The 21,420-nt window shown below is 38.7% G+C and overlaps 1 protein-coding gene across 1 annotated transcript in view; it reads left to right on the top strand.

Moving 5' to 3' along the window:
- The window catches only part of COL12A1 (collagen type XII alpha 1 chain), a 106,468-nt gene that overhangs the window by 32,870 nt on the left and 52,178 nt on the right, over positions 1-21,420 (top strand). The window contains 19 exon segments of the mRNA XM_056343522.1: positions 1,229-1,498; positions 3,803-3,859; positions 3,862-3,914; positions 3,916-4,069; positions 6,385-6,577; positions 9,335-9,456; positions 12,125-12,274; positions 12,360-12,479; positions 13,015-13,179; positions 13,370-13,516; positions 14,167-14,306; positions 15,521-15,650; positions 16,699-16,844; positions 17,121-17,250; positions 18,045-18,184; positions 18,979-19,108; positions 20,493-20,632; positions 20,913-21,045; positions 21,146-21,172. Of these exon segments, the coding sequence (XP_056199497.1) occupies positions 1,229-1,498; positions 3,803-3,859; positions 3,862-3,914; positions 3,916-4,069; positions 6,385-6,577; positions 9,335-9,456; positions 12,125-12,274; positions 12,360-12,479; positions 13,015-13,179; positions 13,370-13,516; positions 14,167-14,306; positions 15,521-15,650; positions 16,699-16,844; positions 17,121-17,250; positions 18,045-18,184; positions 18,979-19,108; positions 20,493-20,632; positions 20,913-21,045; positions 21,146-21,172 (2,547 nt within the window).

The following is a 21,420-nucleotide window of genomic DNA, read 5'->3' on the forward strand; positions in this document are numbered from 1 at the left end:
GCTTAGTCTTGGACTCAAACTGCTTCAGGCTTCTGAAAACAGCGAGGTCTGCTCTTGCAATGAGCCTAAGCAGTGGAAATTAGATAGGTACTGAATTTCTCTGTGTTCAAAGAATTTTGAATCTGGTCCTGTGGCTGCTACGGTATAATATAGGGATATGTTTTTATCAGTGAAGGTAAAACTTAACTGTGATGTTATAAGGCCACCTCAAATGTTTAAGTTATCTTGCTAAGCAGTCTCTCAGCAGTGTCCTGTACAGTGAGAAAGGCCACAGGGAACACGCATCAAAGAATCAAGCACTTCTGTGCGTATGTGGCTCTCGTTTTGTAGATCCCTTTTGCAGTTTTTGCTACAGCGGGGCCATTTCATTAAGTCCACCAGTCAGTGCTCCTTTCCTGCCATCAAAAGCCAGCCAGCAAGAGGAAAATTGAACCTACGCTATAGACGTATGTTAAACATTAAACAGAGACAGTCCTTTCACTGCACCACTTTAGACCAATAAGCTCCATTTTAAGCAGTGGAATTGCTCTGGTGTGTTAGGTGAGACTCACGCATCCAGCTGACAACTGGATTTCACAGACTAACAAGCTGTTTCCTTTGTTCCAAGCTGGCTGGAACAAACTCCAGGGAGGAAGGAGGTACAAATCTTATGAGTGGAAAGATGGAGACTATTTTCTACTGTAACTGTGGCATGAAGGAAACAACACTGAAAATTAGTTGTAAACATAAAATGAAATAGCTGATAGATCTGGTAAGCGATAGTCGGGAAGATAAGAATAGTACTATTAAATAAGAAGATACGGTTGTCAGAGAAAAGACTGTTTGACTCAGGTAAAAGTTTCCTTTATTTACTCCCCAGAAAAAAGTTACACACATGAGGATGAAGATGAATGAATGAAATAAAGTTATTTACTTGAGAGTTAAAACCTACCTAAATGAGCTGCAGCATATTTAAGCACTGGCTTCATTCCAAATCTGATTAAAGCCATTTTTATTTTACATATTCTAAAACATGACTGCTAAGTATCTTGCATGGCAGGAGATAGGATCATGCATAGTCTAAAGTTAAGTTTAAGCGTTTTGTGGAACTACAGATGTATATTATTGAAACTAATATTGATGGGAAAAGTTTGGTTTTGCCTTTATGATCATTTTACTTTTCCATTTGTACCTTGCTAACTTTTGCTGTTTGTAATTTAGAGATAATTTTCTGTTTTCTTTCTTGCAGAACGTGGTTCACCACGTAATTTGGTTACCACAGACATAACTGACACTACAGTTGGGTTATCATGGACACCAGCTCCAGGAGCAGTTAATGATTATAGGATAGTATGGAAATCACTTTATGATGATGAGATGGGAGAGAAGAGAGTCCCTGGAAATACAGTGGATGCTGTGCTAGAAGGCTTGGAACCAGAGACTAAATATAGGATTTCAGTATATGCAACCTACAGCAGTGGAGAAGGAGACCCAGTAGAAGGAGAGGCTTTTACGGATGGTGAGTGTAGTACAACATTACCACTGTTTGCAACATTCCATTCTTTATGAAATTATCATATTTTAAAGAAAATGGACCTTATTTTTCTTCACCATTTTTTTGCTGTAAAGTCCCTCCAAACAAAAATGCCACCTCAAATCAGTCAGTTCTGGCTTTTTGTTTGACCATTAAAGAAAGGAAAATATTTTCTATGTAACATAGGTTTGGATTCAGCAAGAATTACTTCAAACTTAAGGTGTGATTTTTGTCTGCAAATTACTCTGAAGCCAGCCTTTCATGGGTTTGGTGTGACTGCTGGAAATCAGGTGGAAGAAATGTTATGAATAGAGTAAGGAGGAAAGGTGGGGTAAATTCCTACAGAATGAATAAATTTCCTTTCCAAACTATTGCCCTTTCCAGTCTTCACAGTCCTCAAACTGAGACTCACTGGGTGATTTTGATGTTTGTTATTTACCTTTCCCAAGGCTCTTCTTTTTTCTTACTTGCTAAACATTATGTAGTATTAGTCAAGGCAGGCTCAAAACCTCTTGTGCATAGTAGGCAAAGTGAAAAATACTGAGAGGCCAGGGATAGCTTGTTGCCTTATTGCAAGAACTGGCAAGTAAAGGAACCAGAATGAATGAAGGGGTGCCCTGGATCAGCCTGAATGTTTCTGTTTGTCTAAAGGGGCCATGTGAACTGGGGTTGTGTAGTCTGGAGAGGAGGAGACTCAAGGGGGACATTATTGCTCTCTACAACTACCTGAAAGGAGGTTGTAGGTAGGTGGGGGTAGATCTCTTCTCCTAGATAATGAGCAACAGGATAAGAGGAAATGGCCTCAAGTTGCACCAGGGGAGGTTTAGATGGGATATTAGGAAAAATTTCTTCCCTAAAATGGTTGTTAAGCATTGGAACGGGCTGCCCAGGGAGGTGGTGGGATCACCATCCTTAGAGGTATTTAAAAAAATGCGTAGATGTGGTGCTTAGGGACATGATTTAGTGATGGACTTGGCAGTCCTGGTTTAACAGTTGGACTGGATGATCTCAAAGGTCTTTTCCAACCTAAATTATTCTATGATTCTATGACTCCATGTGAAGACAGGGCCTGAGGGAGTGCTCCAGGGAGGCATCATGTGTTCAGATGTTCTTGTACTCCTTCTTAAGCATCTGTTTTGACTGCTGTGGAGACAGGATGCTGAACTATGTTAATGTTTGTCCTTCACCCATATAGTTGCTCTTAAGGTCTTGCAAGAGTAGTGATTGCTGCTCTTGGTTAGAGCTGACTCCCCAGCATCAAAGCAGACTGCTGTCCCACATCTTCCTTCCTTCTTCAAGAACAGCAGCATTAGCTGTCCTGCCCTTTCCGGGTTAAGCAGGCAGCTTAGCCATATCATTTGTTGTTTCTCTCAGTGTGCTGTCTGAGGGAACTGGCTGCCAGGCCTACCCATAGACCCAGACCTGAGGCTAACTAACATTGCATCTTTCTGGTACAAACACAAATAGAAATTATCAGTTCCTAGGACTGGGAGAGGATACTGTACCCTGCAATTCCTACCTTACCATGTGATGAAATACTGACCAATCCTGGCATGCCAAGAAGGTTCTGTTTTGCCAAAACCTAGATGGCTTGTTCCAGCTGACAGCCAGCATTATGTACCTTTCAGTTCACTTCAGATCATTTGTAACATTTGTACAGCCTGGAAAATATTTCTGAAAAGCCAAATGCTGCAATTTGTAGAGAAAATGCTTTATTAGTCCATGTGCTTATTTCAGCACATATACTATCCTGCAAATAGTGGTGAGTGATTTTCTGAGCATTTGGAAAGTCACTCAATGCTGTTTGCAGGATAGTTTGTGTGGAACCCAATACCCAGCAGTTTAGCTATTTACCGGTACCTTACCCAATCTGTAAACTCAAAACTTAGAAAAACTTAATTCTATAGGACATTGTGTTCATAAAAAATAATGGCTTTATAATTAATCATTTTCATTTGAGAGTGCTGAATCCATTATTTAACAGATTACTTGAAAGTGTGACTAAATAAAACTCCCAATTATGCCATGCTTTCCTGTAATTTATACTTCCGTCTTTTTTTTTTTCTCTGTAGTAGAAAGCACACTTATGTTTAGTCCATTTCAGTTAAAAAAAAAAAATTAAAAATAGCCTGTGAGATTCCTCTGTGTCTTCCCCACAATCAAATACTGTAATTTTAAAGTGGGCAATTTTTTTTTTTTTAATAGAGCAGAATGAATTTTTTAGGCATGAATTTGAATATATCTTCATATGACAAAGTAAACATTTATCTGTATTTTTACACTGAAAAGTGTCACCAAATGCCAGGACTGTGACAGTAGACAACGAGACAGAAAATTCAATGAGAGTTACATGGCAGCCTTCACCTGGGAAAGTCTTGTCATATCGTGTGTACTACCGACCACGCAGCGGAGGAAGGCAGATGTTTGGAAGAGTAAATGCTCCTGCTACAAGTATAGTGTTAAAGCGACTTAAGCCACGAACTACATATGACCTCAGTGTTGTTCCAATTTATGATTTTGGACAAGGAAAATCAAGAAAAGCAGAAGGAACAACAGGTATGCAAGCTTGTACAGGATTTGATAATTAAAGTTTTGTGCTTAAAATTAATAATGATGATACATAGAAAAGTGTGATGGAGTCTGCCAAGATCATGAATTTACAGGCAAATAGAAGAAAATGTTAGAAATTTAGGAAAGCTTGATTTGTTGGAAACTTCACTGTGGCATAGCCTGAGCACAGCTTTTTGTTGTTGATACTGAGGTTATAAAATATGGTTGAAAATACTGGACTTGTTCGGAAAGACTGTCATCAGAAGTCAAAACACAGTGTTCTGTGAGGAAGACGGTATATCAACAGACTACCTAAGTGTTGTCTGTAGTTTCATAATTTGCCTTTTGATTGTGAGTATTGATTAAAAAGGTACCCATCATCCTACTACTTAGATTTGTTTTCTTTGGTCACCATATTTCCTGTGGAAAAACTGAGGTAATAAAATGGAGTAGATAATTTTGAAGAGTCATCAGTGGAAGCCTGACCTCAGAGGCCATGCTCTTATGGACAAGGTGTCTTCTGTCTCAGAAGCTGAAACTTTAAAACATTTATTAAGTCCTGGTGAAGGGATTTTTGCAGTAAAAGCAAAAGTAATTTTCTGCTTTGCCTTTAGTATGCATCTGATGCTGGTATTTAATTTTGTAAGGAAATGTCCTCTTGACATCCAGAGCAAATCAACCAAATCTAGAGTCAGTTTTCTGCTCCCACAGATAGAAAGCCATTACCAAATGAGAATTTTTTTCAAGGTATTTCTACCCATATGGGACTAGTGCCATTCGCTGAGGTACACTATAAGTACTTCATGCCATTCTCTGTTCTTTGAACATATGTCATATCACATGATGATGGGAAGTAAGAAACGAGTCTCCTATCAGTGGAGGTATGGGTACCTCTATTACTAGAGGAAGATTTCTTTTTAAATTAAAACGTTTTTGATGCAGAGGAGCCATGAAAACTTGATCAGCTCTTGACCAACACTGAGTTTTTCAATATTGAAAATTATACTGAGAAAAATCTCAGATCATCCAGCTGCTTTTGATTTTTGACCTGTTCATCATGACACGAATATGCCTCCTTGCTTTCAGTGTAAATAGTTGTGGTGGTAATCACTCTTTGGAAGTCAGTAGAGCCTGAATGATCTTGTTAGTTGAAGCTGTCACGATAAGTCAAGGAGTATCATCAGAGATGAGACAGAGAAGCTGTATTTTAACTTGTGAGTGGGAATGTATCTACAGTTTTTCAGCAGCATTCACAGTCTGAGAACATTTATGATCTTTCATCTACAGTTAGACAATTACATAGGCACAGGGATAAGACAAACTTTTTTTTTCCCCTCCACCATTTCACTCCAAAGCTATAGCTGTGACTTTGTGTTTACTATAATTCCCATTTTTGCAACTTTGAGGTTACACTGCTGAAGTTTTTTATGACTGCACTTCAGAGTTACACAAAAGCAAAAGTGATGCAGAAGGTAGTAGCAGGCTTGTTAACTGCTGTCTGTGAATGCTGACCTGCACTGGGCAGCCGTTAGTCTTCATAGGAAGTTGCTCTTGACCTAAAAACCTCAAGCTGTTTGGCTGGCACTCCTCTGAAGAATTATTTTTTGACATATTGCCACACCCGTGGTTGGTGAAGTTGCTTGAACTGTCAGGCCCTGAGCCTGTAAAGGGAGAGAACTGTTGGCAGGACCTTCTCTATCAAAGGGTCCTTGCTTCCACCCTGTCCATACTCTGACCTCTGGGACCCAGGGATTTGAGAAGGAAGGATGTTTGAGACGTGATACCGGTGTATGAATAATGGCTGGGTGTGACTTTTGCCTGCACTAAATTCTGATTTTTCCAGCGTTGATTTGAGAGGAAGCTGCTTCCATTTCTCTCTTTTGGTCTACATGGCTCACCTACTTGTTGCCATTTGAAAGAGAAAGGGCTAGTTTAAGCTGGTAATCTAGTCTTTCTTCATAATTAGTAGAGAGGAAGACTGATGGTGGTTAGTCCACCTGTTGTCAACATTTATTGTAAGATCAGATGGATGTTCAAGGTAGGTGAGATGAATTGTTATCTATCCCTCAGTCACTTGACTGTAGAGGGAGCCTTGGTAACAAACTTAGCCTACATACCTATTGGTTAGAGAGCTAAAACTAAGTGAAGTGACTCTCACCTCTCACATCTCGGTACTCGTCTTTATGTCAAAGGAAAGGCATGAAGAGTTTAGGACTACTACTAATACTGGATTTGTATATGGATTTTTACATAAAAGCATACTTGTTGATTTTTTTCCAATAAGCAGGCCTGATTTAAACCCTTTCTTTCCATCCTTGCAGCCTCTCCCTTTAAACCACCTCGAAATCTGAGAACTTCTGATTCTACTATGTCAAGTTTTCGAGTAACCTGGGAGCCAGCCCCAGGGCGAGTGAAGGGGTACAAAGTAACTTTCCACCCTACTGAAGAAGATGGGAGTCTTGGAGAATTAATAGTGGGGCCATATGACAGCACAGTGGTATTGGAGGAGCTTAGGTATGGATAATAATTAATGTGGATTTTTTGTTGTTGTTGTAATTTTAAATAGCTTTAGCTTAGGGTTTTTGTTTAATCATGATCTGGGAATGAAACACCTGGCAAAATCTACTGTAAGTAAGAAAGTAATTTTGTCGATAAGCTGTGAGGATCTTGTTATGCAGTTGCTGAAAGACACCTGGCAGGGCTCTTTCTGAGATTATTCATTCACATCGCTTGTGATATTCTCACAGGAACTGAAGGAGGCAAAGTTGTGAGCAGAGGCTGTGTTCTGCATTTTGCATATGAGAAAGCTAATGGGATACTGAATAAAGCTGGGATTTCTAAAGTTTCCTCCCAAAAGTTCCTTACCTCATGTTTGTTAATAAAAGCTTACTTTAGTTCTTGATTCATTTTCTCAGAGGCCTGGATTTATAAAGTAGGCTTCAGACCATAACCAAATCTGTTATGCAAATATAATAATTATGTTAAAAATAGGATCATGAAAAGTCATAGAATCATAGAATGGTTTGGGTTGAAAGGGACCTTAAAAATCATCTAGTTCCAACCCCCTGCCATGGGCAGGGACACCTCCCACTGGACCAGGTTGCTCCAAGCCCCATCCAGCCTGGCCTTGAACACTCCCAGGGATGAGGCATCCAGAGCTTCCCTGGGCAACCTGCTCCAGTGCCTCACCACCCTCACCGTGAAAAATTTCTCCCTAATTTCTGATCTAAGTCTACCCTCTTTCAGCTTTAAGCCACTGCCCCTTGTCCTATCACTACATGCCCTTGTAAAAGGTCTCTCTTCAGCTTCCTTGTAGGCCCCCGTGTGGTACTGGACAGCTGCTATAAGGTGTCCTTGGAGCCTTCTCTTCTCCAGGCTGAACAACCCCAGCTCTCAGCCTGTCTTCATAGAACAGATGCTCCATCCCTCTGATCATCTTTGTGGCCCTCCTCTGGACTTGCTCCAACAGGTCCATGTCCTTCTTATGTTGGGGGCTCCAGAACTCCATGTAGTACTCCAGGTGGGGTCTCTATGACAGCTCATCAAAATCTGTGTTAGAGGGGGACAAACCTGCTGGCCATGCTTCTTTTGACACAGCCCAGGATATGGTTGGCTTTGTGGCTGCAAGCACACGTTGCTGGCTCATATTCAGTTCTTCGCCCACCAGTACCCCCAAGTCCTCCTCTGGGCTGGTGTCAGTCCATTCACTGCCCAGCCTGTATCTGTGCTTGGGATTGCCCCGATCCACGTGCAGGACCTTGCACTTGGCCTGGTTGGACTTCATGAGGTTTGCACAGGGCCACCCTGTCAAGGTCCCCCTGGATGGCATCCTTTCCCTCCAGCATCTTGACCACATCACACAGCTTGGTGTTGGCGGCAAACTGGCTGTGGGTGCGCTCAGTCCCACTGTCCACGCTGCCAACAAAGATGCTAAACAGCACCCGTCCCAGTACAACCCCTGAGCAGCGCCACTTGTCTGCCTTGGACACTGAGACATGGACCACAACTCTTTTGAGTGTGACCATCCAGCCAATTCCTTATCCACCAAGTGGTCCATCCATGTCTGTTTAGTTTAGAGACAGGGATGTTGTGTGGAACAATGTCAAATGCTTTGCACAAGACCAGGTAGATGACATTGGTTGCCCTTTCCGCATCCATCAATGCTGTAACCCCACCATAGATGTCCACCAGATTTGTCAGGCACAATTTCCCCTTAGTGAAGCCATGTTGGCTGTCACCAATCACCTCCTTATTTTCCAGGTGCCTTAGCATGAAGGATCTGCTCCATGGTCTTGCTGGGCATGCAGGTGAGACTGACTGGCCTGTCACTCTGTAGGTCTTCCTTTTTAAAAATGGGAGTTATGTTTCCCCTTTTCCAGTCAGTGGGAACTTCACTGGATTGGCACGACTCCACAAATATGTCTAGTAGCTTAGCCACTTAATCTGCTAGTTCCATCAAGACCCGCAGATGTATCTCATCAAGTCCCATGGACTTGTGCACTTTTAAGTTCCTTAGATGGTCTCAAACCCAGTCATCTCATGCAGTGGGCAGTTCTTCATTCTCTCAGTCCCTGCCTTTGCCTTCTGCAACTTGGGCAGTGTGGCTGGAGCACTTGCTGGTGAAGGCTGAGGTAAAAAAGTTGTTGAGTACCTCAGTCTTCTGCATGTCTGGGTAGCCAGGTCTCCTGTTTCCTTCTGGAGAGGGCCCAAATTTTCCCTAGTCTCCCTTTCCTTGCTGACGTACCTATAGAAGCTTTTCTTGTTGCCCTTGATGTCCCCGGCTAGATTTAATTCTGTCAGGGCTTTACCTTTTCTTACTGAGAATTGCTCAAACAATTTCTCTGTATTCCTCCCAGGCTACCTGTCCTTGCTTCCACCCCCTGTAGGCCTCCTTTGTGTTTGAGTTTGTCCAGGAGCTCTTTGTTCATCCATGCAGCAGTCCTTCTAGTGTGGTGTTTTTTGGTTTTTTTTTGTTTTTTTTTATTTGCCCCCTGACTTAAAATTTGTTGGGATACATTGCTCTTGAGGTTTGGGTCTTAAATTACTTGAATGAAGGCTATACATTTTACGTATAGAGTCTAGAATCAGCTTTTAAATTATCAAAACTTTGCTGTCTTGTGGAAGAGCTATTCTTTGGGCTTCAAGTTTTAGCACCTTCTTTTCCATGGGGGATTGTTTTCCTGTGAGAATTTCATAAGTGAAGTGTCAGCATCGAGTAGCCAAATTACTTCAGTTACGGTACATTTGTTTATTTTACATTTGTTATTGCAGGGCAGGAACTACCTATAAGGTAAATGTTTTTGGAATGTTTGAAGGAGGAGAGAGCAGCCCCTTGGTTGGACAAGAGATGACCACACTTTCAGATACTACTTCGGAGCCATTTTTATCTAGAGGTAAACATGGTTGAATTGAAGAAAAGGCAGTCTTTTTGGATAAAAAAAAGACCAAATATTTGCCAGTGTTTTCTTGCCATTTTTCTGATAAATGCGCGTAAATATTTATTTACAGGATTCAGTATACTCCCTACCCTGATGACATAACCCCTAGTCTGAAATGACCACTCAGTGTGCCCCAGTCCATGGTTCTAGTCCTTTGCACCCTTTAGATGATCTTACAGAGATGATAACTCAGGAAACCCATGTTTTGCTGATTACTCAAACCCATCTGCATTGCATTTTCAAGCTATCCACATCTGTGTTAAATCACATAAGGTCAAATTCTTGAACAGAGATCATGGCTCATCTACAGGGGTGTTCACAGGAGTAGAACAAGGAATTTTAAGCAGGTCTTTAGCCCTTTGCTTGCCCTTATATGATGACTTTTCCTTTTAAGACTAAGATGACATAATGAACAAAGATCTGATAGTTGGGAATCTCCCAGTGTTATTGTGTATTATTTAAGTTTATATTCAACATAACCAGTATTTAGGTTGTTGGTGTTTGGTTGTTGGGTTTTTTTTACTATAGAAGGAGGAGATTTAGTTCAGAAATGCAGTTGCTGAGTGCTCTCCAGTATCTGGGAGTTTCTCCCTCTGTAGCTAAACCTTCCAGTCAAAGTTTCTAGAATGTTATGATACCTGATCCCTTTGTATGGTTAACGGGCCTTTGCATGCTAATATTGTGCCCACCATACTCTCAATTAGTATTGGATGAAGAGGGTTTCAGGGCTCAATTCTCCTTCATGGAAAGTGTAAATAAGCAGGTCTTTGCTTCGTAATAGCCAAGTATACACTTAGATGTAAAAGCTTTTCTACTCTGTCCTTTCAAGGCTTGCAAAACTATCACAGAGAATTTGGTGAGAAGAAAGAAACCAACAGCAAAGGCTTTTCAGAATTAAATAAAGAAAAAAGGTTTCTGACAGTTGACTATATTCTTTTCGCTTAACCTCTTTCATGCCTTGTGTCCACACTGGGCTGTGTAAAAAATACTCACCTTGTGTAACTTTATTGGCAACATTTTAGAAACTTCTTAATTAATTGCTATCCAACTGCATCTACTACAAGAGGGTAAAACTGAGAAAAACTACATAACAGACCATCAGTGACATTAGAGTAAAGGTGTAATAAGAAGTCTGGCAGAAAAATAATTGCACCAAGTGGTTTGTTATTTTTTATTATGGCAGCTGTCATTTCTGTCTTCAGTGCTATATTATTTAAGCTAACCAGTTTTACAAATGCATGGATTTAAGTAATGGTTAATGTGAAGAATAAATTTTATATCTGGGACTGTAAATGTAATAGTTCATTATTTATTAATAGGGGGAAAAAAATCACCCTAGGTCTGGTGCCTTTGCTAGAATTTTCCATGTGGGGACCTATGGTAGTTGGAAGAAAGATAAAAGTCAAAATAGTTTAACTTTTATATTGTACATGAAGCTAACTTTAATTTCCATATTAAAGTTATGCATGCAATTTTTTGAACTAACATGGTTTTACTTAAAACCTACTCCCAACTGATTTTATTGTCCTGACTAAAGACTAGATCTATATTTTCTATGCAGAAGAAGATCATGCTTTTAACTCCCAGGTACAAGGAATAGTTATATTCATGAGTCTACAGTGTTGGATCAATTATGTGGAACATAAATGAAATCACAATATCTTTCAACTGTGATGAGTGTGGCTGATTTTTCTCAATGGGATTTCTTCCATATAAAGACCAGAAGCTCTGATGGCAGGAAGCCAGAAAATTTGCAGCTGGTAACACAATCTACAGGAAAAGAGAGAGAGCAAGGATATATTTTTTTTTTCCAAAATGGCTGTGGATAAAATCATTGTGTCTTTCTGTTTTGTGTAAATATTTTGTGACTTTCCTTGTGATGAAAACAATATGATGAGTATTCTGTAATTTGTAAACTGAAGATATATGAAATAACTTCCTACCTTTTCAGAACATTGCAGCTTTATATAAATGTTTGTTCTTGCCCCCTCTCTATCTCTTCACCTGTGTTTATGTTTGTGTATCTTCTCTAAATTGTGTTCTTTCTTTCCTGTATGTGCAAACTTCTATACCACTTGTATTACTATGTCCTTTTCCCCTGAAAATTCAGAAATGCTATTTATTTGAAAGTGGTTGTAATATATACTATTAACTCTACTATTACATAGTTGAAAATTAAGCAGTAGTTTAGCTATCTGTGACAGACTAAACCACTGTAAATCTGGATAATCTGATAATGCTCGCTGCTATGTCAGTGGTTAGTTTAGTAATCTTTTGCAAAACCTCTGAAATCAAGTTATCAACCAAAGACCAAACCAGATTATGACATAACAATAGAGAAGAGCACTGGCCTTGACATTTGTGAAGCCTTATTTATAAAACGAAACATACATGAAGAAATTTATACAGCTTTTGCCATGGAACCAGTGACTAGTGTGAATAACGTTCACAAATAGGTCATACTTGACAGCATGCCAGTGAATAAAACTAGAGTTATTTTGGAAGCTAACTCATGGCATATGTCATATAAAAGGATAGGGAAAGAAAACGATCATGCTAAGGCTGTATGTTTCTGGTTGAAAGCTATCATGCTAAGTTTTTATTTTTCTGGTTGACATGGCAGGTTTAGAATGTAGAACCAGAGCAGAAGCTGATATCGTGCTGCTGGTAGATGGCTCATGGAGTATCGGGCGGCCAAATTTTAAAACTATCAGGAACTTCATTGCCCGTATTGTTGAAGTTTTTGATATTGGTCCTGACAAAGTACAGATTGGTAAGTCCTCATATGTCGGAGGGAAAATGAGGAGTAACTGCCACACAGCCACATAATAACTGGGTAATGATGGCCTTTCTTCCAGGTCTTGCACAGTATAGTGGAGATCCCAGGACAGAATGGAATCTCAATGCTTACCAAACCAAACAGAGTTTGTTAGAGGCTGTAGCTAACTTACCATACAAAGGAGGGAATACTCTAACAGGTATGTTACACTTCCAGGATTTTTGTTAAGCTCCAATAAGAATAATTCGAGTAACTGACCACAGTACTGTTCGATGAGCGCAAATTTGTCCATGATGGAAGTGCCTTACAATTCAATTCAGTCTGGGAAGAGAACAGGCATATAAAGTCAGTGGAAGTCTGGAGAAATGTGATGGAGAAGAACTTGAGAGATTAAAAGCTTGTGTTGCTGTTGGGCTTATAAGAAGAAAAGGCACTTCCACGTGAGGGTTGGGATGAAGATGAGGTGAGGACCCAGAAGGGAGGCTAGAGGAGATCAGATAGGAGGGTGATGCATAAAAGGTAAGAGGTAAGAGACTTTGAGAGGGCTGCAACAGTATCAGTTGCTGATAATTCTAGATGATGGGCTGCAACTTGGTTCTGAGTGCTTCCAGAAGGAAGTAAATTGTGGAATGATGTTGTCAGAGTGAAATTATTGGGATGAAATGCTCTCTTTTACCATGACTACTATATGGAAATATTATCTAGTGATGGTTACCTTCTTTGTATCATGCTAGGAATGGCCTTGGATTTCATCTTAAAAAACAACTTCAAACAAGATGTAGGCTTAAGACCCAGAGCTCGCAAAATTGGTGTTCTCATCACTGATGGAAAATCACAAGATGATGTAGTCACCCCTTCAAGAAGACTCAGAGATGAGGGAGTGGAACTTTATGCAATTGGTAAGTATTATATGAAGAGGTGGCCTGCACCATCCCCCTTTTGCCCATCTGCTAAATGCCCAGAGAAGTGGCCACATACATAAACACCTAAAAAGGTATTCAAAGAATGGGTTTAGGGACTTAAATTCATGGCGTTATGTTTCATGGCCATAATTTCTAATAAGTTTTGTTTTCATGTCTTCTTTGTAAGGTATTAAAAATGCAGATGAAAATGAACTGAAGCAGATTGCAACGGATCCAGATGACATCCATGCTTACAATGTTGCAGATTTCTCCTTCTTGTCTAGCATTGTTGATGATGTTACCACAAATCTGTGTAACAGTGTGAAAGGTCCAGGTACGTCACATTTTCAGACCAATTCATCCTTTTTCCATTTATGTGCTTGCAGTGCTAATTCCTTTTTATTACTTATTGGGAACACTGTGTAGCCCTGGGCTGTTTTTTCAGCTGCTGGTGTGAGGAAGTTATGCAGACCACCTGGACTACCCTGCAGGGGTTCTTCCTTTCCTTTCAACAATGACTGTGTTATACCTAACGCAGCATGACATGGCTGGAAGTGCCTTCTTTTCTTCCAGACTCAGGAAGGATGTTACTCAGTGTGTCACCTTTTTGCTCACTGTGGCAGGTTCTTTGACGATACTCACCCAATAAGGAAAATTTCAACAGCCCGGCTCTTTTCAAGTATTAATGTCTGACGGTCCAAAAGCAAAGCCGAGCATGGAAAAACAGTAATGTTAGCTGGTGGTTCTACAGTGAAACACTGGTTTTGAAGGTGGAGTAGGAATGATAGGGACCTTGTTTGTTCTTGAGGGTATGATGGTGAGCTATCTCTTCACACAGTTTTAAGAATTCCTGAGGAAATAGAAACATGAGCGAGCACATAAAGTGGTTTTCCCTGCCCCCTCAAGCAATTTTTTTGTGCCTCGTGTTTTATTTCTGATGATATAAGATAAATTAATAATTTTTAAATTTGCTTCCACTTGTAGGTGATTTGCCACCTCCCTCTAACCTTGTTATTTCGGAAGTGACACCTCGTTCTTTCAGACTGAGATGGAGTCCACCTCCTGAGAGTGTTGACAGATACAGAGTTGAATATTATCCTACCTCTGGTGGTAGCCCTCAACAGGTTAGTACCATATGTTCATCTCTGACATTGTTCATAATAACCTTGGACTTCCACATCACAGTAGTATAATTCTGAAGTTTGTTCTGGGTATGGTATAACAGTAAATGAAAAAAAGCTCCCAAGGTCAAGAATATCATGCCTCAGTAAATGATACACAAAATTATGAAAATTAGGAGCATAAAGATGACTTTAGCGGTTTTAGTATCATGAATCCAGGAGTAAAATGTATTTCTGAAAAACCAGTTGACTTGTGTTTCTAGTAATTCCTTTCTGTCCATATTCCATTGTCATTTATTGGTTTAAATAAGTCTGTAGCAGAAATTTTCTGAGCATACTCATGGGTAGGCTCAATGTCCTTTTAGTACATTTTCTTGACAATAGAAAAAAAGGCAGTGGGTGATACAGGTTGTGAGGTAGTACTTAGATTAACATTGTATGATGGTACTTTGAATCTGTGCAGAAGCATAACCTCCAAACTGTTTAATGCACAGGGTCAAACTTATCTTGTGGTTATTTTCTACACAGAGAGCCAGCAACTGGCAACTCTTGATTCCAGGCAATCTGAATTGCTCATTATTCACTTCAACCACACAGAATAATATTTAGGAGAATGAAGTTAGGCATCTCTGTGTACCTAACTCTGAACTTCCCACCTCTGAATGTGGCTTTTAAATCTTAACTCAGATTTGACTCATGGAGAATTTAGTCTTAGTAAATCATAAAATCAGGATTTGGTCTTTGATTAAGGTTAGAGCAGTCATTCCAGTTCACACTGACTTTACAACTTGACTCTTTGCTGGCATTTCTGTTCTGCAAGGTGGTGCTAATGCCATGTGCTGCAACCATCTAGACTATCTTGGGTGTTTAAAACTTTTTTGTAAAGTGGTAACATACATCCCTGGCACTTTCTTTATGTTGCTGAGTAATATAAAAGTATAAACTATGTGTGAAAGCAGGATGCACAGTGAGTACTGCTAGATATATCCAGCTCTATTGAGAACAATTGCCCCTCTAAGGTTTCCCTACAGGTTGCTTTGCAAAAATAATGGTATACTGTCAGACAAAATACATAGAAGATTAAGACCATACCTATTTTTAGTTCCATACCATTGATTTTTGAAGACTTTCATAAGGAATGATTTTTTTTTTTCTTAGAGATAAGATTACAAATGCATTTGTTGTACAGTGGCTAACATTGCTTCTCTTTTATGTAGTTTTATGTAAGTAGGATGGAAACAACAACAGTTCTGAAAGATCTGAAACCTGAAACAGAGTACGTTGTTAACGTGTTTTCTGTGGTAGAAGATGAAAGCAGTGAACCTCTAATCGGCAGGGAAACAACTTGTAAGTTAGAAATGGAACTTGAATAACATATTAACAGCCAGTTTGGCATCTGGGAAACTGTCCAGTAGAACTTTTAGCACTATGAGTTTTCTTCTTAGAAGAAGCAAAATTTTTAATTTGAATGACCAAATTGTGTTGTGTTACAGTGGTTGTTCAGATCTTGGCCAGGAAACTTTAGCAAAGTGAAACTGCAGTGTAGTAAAAAACGTTTGTTCCAGCTTTTTTCCAGGCTTATAAAGCATGACTGTACAAGACTAGAACAACAGACATGAATTACAAGACAGAGTTTATAAATTCCTGAAATCTGGTCATATACAAATGTGTACTCCTTCATTTTTCTACTATGTAATTAATTCTTGCTACTAGCAGCCAGAATACTATAGAAAATCGTTCTAATTTTATAAGATCAACAAAAAGCAATTCAACACAATTGTGTCACTTCTATGAGACATAACTGTGTTTCTATTATTAGCTGTCTACGTGATTGATTTTAGATCTATTTATGCTGAATGCAACACAGAGTGACTTTGCTGCCTCTTTAAGAATATTGAACGTTAGTTGTTCATTGCAGTTCTTTGATTGTTTTGGATTAGGCTTGGTATAAACCCTTAAAGTATGCATATGGTGTTTATGAAATCTATGGCAGCTTTTGATGTTTATTTAATAATTTCAGAAATATAGAAAACAAGAAGAAAGTACAAAAAAATCCTTTTACAGATCCAAAACTAGTCATGTTGTTTCGTATTGGAGCATTCATGTGAGTTAGTGTTGCTTTTTAGATTATTCAAGTGTTCCAATGCAGACTTGCAAGATAGTTTTAGCTATGTGCATAGCAAATCTTCAGCACATTCAGTATATGATAACCTTTATCTCATTCTTAAACTAAGCACCACTTAAAATACCACTACTTGCAGATCACCTTTCTACTACCTATAATTTACCCTAAATACCTATGTGCAGTATTCTCAGTGATACTTTCCTGTGATGTAAAATATGAAAGGTGAAGAAGGTGAAGGAAATAAATTAATATATATTTTCTATTTGAAAGTGCCAATCTCTTCAGTTAGAAACTTGAATGTTTATGACATTGGATCAACTTCCATGCGAGTAAGATGGGAACCTCTCAATGGAGCTACTGGTTATTTGTTAACGTATGAACCTGTGAACGCCACAGTCCCAACCACAGAGAAAGAAGTAAGAGAATTTGTCTTTATTTCCTGTATGTACCAAAAATAAATTAAGAAAAACTGATAGATTTCCTTGATCTATCATAATAGTCAAAAGAGATTGCATGTAGTTCTTGAAGTGCAGTGAACTTACAGGGATATTGTATACAATGACATCAGTCAGGAAGCTGTAAATATACTCTCAAACTCACAAACAAAATTCCCTTGAAGTGAAATCATTGCTTGCTTTTCTGCCATTGCTTTCTTCAGTTTTTAAACATGGTGTGTTATTTTTCATGTGCAGATGCGTGTTGGACCATCAGTGAATGAGGTGCAGCTGGTAGATCTCATCCCCAACACTGAGTACACTTTAACAGCTTACGTATTGTTTGGTGATATCACCAGTGACCCACTAACCACCCAGGAAGTGACATGTATGGACACCTTGATTTTTGCTTTGTTATTCTTTCAGCAATATTTAATTTTAGTTTTATTTAATGTAGAAATTTTTATATATAGTTTTGTTTAGAAGACCATCTTTTCCATGTCTTACGCATTTTATAATACTCATACATTTCTAAAAGATCTTAAAGGTAATTTCATTGAAAAGGGACCAACTATTAAAAGGGAACATGAGATTTTCCCTTGAACAATGAAGGAAGTTGGCTTGACAATCTTGGGGTTATAGTGTTTTTAAAAGGTTTCAATTTTGCTTGCATTAACTTAGAAACCTTATTCCTGAATTCAGACATTCTCTTAGGTATAGAAAATGCTAAGGGAACATGTCATATCAAGAAAAAAAATTGAACTGATCATGGCTTCCTTTTTCATACTGTTCCTTAAACACTTCCTACTGGCAGAGGCATGTTTCTGGGCTTGATGCACACAGTATGGTTATTCATATGTTCTTAAAAAATGTTAAACCCTTAACCATACATGAAAAGTGGCTGTTGTCACCAAAAGTTATGCTCTTAAGCCCTGATACCTCTAGAAGTATTGTGCTTGTAATTTACAAAGGTGAAGCTACCATAATTTGTAACTATTATGCTCATTGCTGGGACAGTAAGCTCCTAAACTGTCTCATATAATTGCCAGAGTAATGAACTTCCCAGAAAGTTATTGCCTCCATTTCATTGAAATGCATGGAAAGAATTTAGTTCCTTCTGTGAGAGGCCTATACTTCTGCCATGAATAGCATTTTAACTTACTACTGTCATTATTTTTACAGTACCTTTGCCTGGACCCAGAGGCTTAACAATTCAGGATGTTACTCACAGCAGCATGAATGTCCTTTGGGATCCTGCCCCAGGGAAAGTTCGAAAATACATCTTAAGATACAAAATAGCTGATGAAGTTGATGTAAAGGAGGTAAATGACAGGAGCGTTTTTGAAAGTACTGGAAGACAGTTTTATTTTGGGGAGCTAGGTTACTAAATAGTAGTAAAAGAAGTACTATAAACCACCCTTGAGAATAAAGAGCATCAGTTCATGGTGGTTGCAAGGCAGTGATTTCCTGGAAACTGAATAAGTATGAGGTAGATTTCTTTGAGTACTCCCCTCTTCCTTCTCCTCCAGAGAGGAAAAAATCCTCAAACTGATGAGGTTTTTCCTGTGCTTTGATAAACAGCCATTTCTACTCTCTGCTTAAGTGTTGCCAAGCTCTAAGAACAGCTTACAATTGGAAGGAGAGGATTGTATGTCAGCCCCTTTGCCTGCTGTCAGAATATGTGTGAGCTTTGTTGGAGATATCTTTTGAGTCATGTGCAAGCGTTCCATAATTGCACTGCTAAGCACGAATCAGCTCTTGGAGAATTAAATGTGTTTTTTAAGGGAATGAGAATTTTCTAGAGACACAGTCTGCATCCTCATTTCCAAAAGAAAGAACCAGTGAAAGATCCACAAGTAGTACCAGTATTGGAGACAATATGCTTTGCAAGGGAGTTGGTAGGTAACACTCAATTCAGATGGAAATTTAGGGCTAAATGGCAAAATTAAATGCAGAACAGTTTTCTGGGTTTTCTGTTTTCTTTGTGGTGTTTTTTTTTTTTTTTTTTTTTTTTTTTTTTTAGCACAGGAATTTCTGCCATTTAATCAAATGCAGAGTCAGAACTTAAAATTCTGAAGTCATTATTTTTATTATATTTCATTATTTTTATTATTAGGTTGAAATCGACAGACTCAAAACCAGCACTACTCTCTCTGACCTTTCCTCCCAAACACTGTATAATGTAAAAGTTGTTGCTGTATATGATGAAGGGGAATCCCTACCGATAAATGCAGAAGCTGTTACTCGTAAGTTTTCCTAATATTCCTTCTTGGGTTTATTTTTGCCTTATGTTCTATGTAAGTTGTGTGTTTTGCAATATGTTACTGAGTTTAGGTGGAACTGTAATTTAACCTATCTGAGAAATATTTTACATGCGTTTGTAGCATTATTTGCAATACAATAAGCCCTGGGAATCTTCAATGAGTTCCGTGTCTTACTGCAGTAAATACTGAGCTTCAAATCTGCAGAGGTAATAGTCCAGCAACTGAAGCAAAATTAGTTCTATTTGGAGGCTGAAGGAGGAGTATAGGGGTAGAATTAGTAAGGAAATGTGAGGGCAGAGGAAAGGTTTAGGAAGTCTATGCAGAAACTTAAGAAAGTAAGAAGCTGGGGCATATGCTAGAGGATTATAGAGACATGATCTTGCTTCTGATCCAATAAAGTTTTTCTACCATGGAATACTAAGCCAGTGAGTGATCTCAACAAAGAGAGGCAAGGAAATGGTGTTGCACAAATGGTAAAAGCTGATCTCCATGCAAGAGAAGTGACAGACCGAAAGGAGAAAACTGATATCAGGGAAGCCCTCATCCTGATCTAGGCTTATGATTTAAGAAAACAGCTAATCAGAAGGGCTAGAATAGAAATTAGTTTGTTACCTTATCACTGCCCCTCACTTGGGGGGGGGGGAGGAGGGGGCAGGGGAAGGGCAAAAATGCACATGCTGCCTCTTTTTTCTTCTGAATTTTTCATTTAGTAGCCTGGATTTTTTAGTAGCTAGAGTTTTTTTCCCTTGCTTTTGTGTTATGCTTTTCTTCTACAGCTGTGGTTTTGTGTGAATGTGTGTGTAAGGAAAAAGATGAAAGCTCTGCCAAAGAAATTATTTTTAGTTTCATTCTCTGGTTTTACCTATTTACGCATTTCTTCCCTGTGGCTATAATATTTTGCCTCCTTAACCTACAGTTAACCTCTGTGAATTCTTTCTAAATAAGTGGTTTAATGCAGTTGTGACTTATTTGGCTTATGTAAAGAATTTTAAAATCTGGAAGAAGCTCATGTAGGAGCTTGACCTCTGTGTGTGTGTGAGTTCGTAATCACTTCTTTCAACTCGAAAATGTAAAAGCTAGGACTTCAGTTGTTGTAAGTAGATGTGTAATTTGTGACCTCTACTGAGGTCAGTAGAACTATGTCTGTTTTATCAAGTGATGACCTAGTGATGTGACCTTATGAAGGACAATTTGGTTAGTGTAGGTGGGCTGGATTATATACAGCATTTTATTGCAGTCATTAGAAGTAGTGAGAGAGGAATCTGCTACATAATCTTCTAAATTCTTTGTCTGAGTAATTCCTTGGTTTAACTGTATTTATTTCATAGTTACATTTGGTGGAATACTTTTCCTTTTCTCATAATAGAACCTGTGCCAGCACCAGTCAATCTCAGAATCACAGATGTAACCACGAATAGTTTCAGAGGAACTTGGGATCATGGAGCTCCAGATGTCTCCCTATATAGAATAACTTGGGGACCCTATGGAAGATCAGAAAAACAGGAGGTAAGAATAGACAGTCACCTTAAGATTTTGAGGGCAGTCTCTCAAAGGGTATATTTTAAAAATCAGAAATGTAATTAATAAATGGCCTATAACTTCCAAGCCCTCTTGTTGTGGTCAATGGAAATTCAGTGAGAAGGTGTAGAACACATAGTAACAGCCACTTGTAGCACTGTTAATGTGTAAAATGTTACTCTGTTACATCCCACTCTGTTTTGCTTTGTTTGTTTTGGTTTTATTTTTTTTTAACCCTTTTTTTTTTTTTTTTAAATTTCTCCACAAGACTATCTTAAATGGGGATGAGAATAGTTTGGTCTTTGAAAATTTGAACCCAGATACATTATATGATGTCTCAGTTACTGCCATCTATCCTGATGAATCAGAAAGTGATGACCTCATCGGCAGTGAACGAACATGTAAGTAAATAAAGGGTTTCTGCATGTTGTTATTCATAGTTATTAAACCAGAAGGGATACACATCCAAGAATTCCTAAAACTATTTCTATTTTTTTCTAGTACCCTTGGTACCTATCACCACGCAAGGTAAGAATCTGAATTTCCAGGTACAGTATTATGAAAGAAAACTCATAACTACCTTTTTCTAAACTATGAGGAACTTTGACATTAAAAAGATGAGATCATTTAATAAATATTATTGTGTATTTGGAAGAAAAATAAGCACTAGATTACCACATTTACTATTTTACAAACATTACAGTTTATGTTGTCTTGTACTATAATACATTCTGCTCTTGGTCAGGCATTCATGCAGCCCTAAAAGTATGAATGAA

Source organism: Falco biarmicus, chromosome 6, assembly GCF_023638135.1.
Source record: "Falco biarmicus isolate bFalBia1 chromosome 6, bFalBia1.pri, whole genome shotgun sequence".
Taxonomy (NCBI): Eukaryota; Metazoa; Chordata; class Aves; order Falconiformes; family Falconidae; genus Falco; species Falco biarmicus.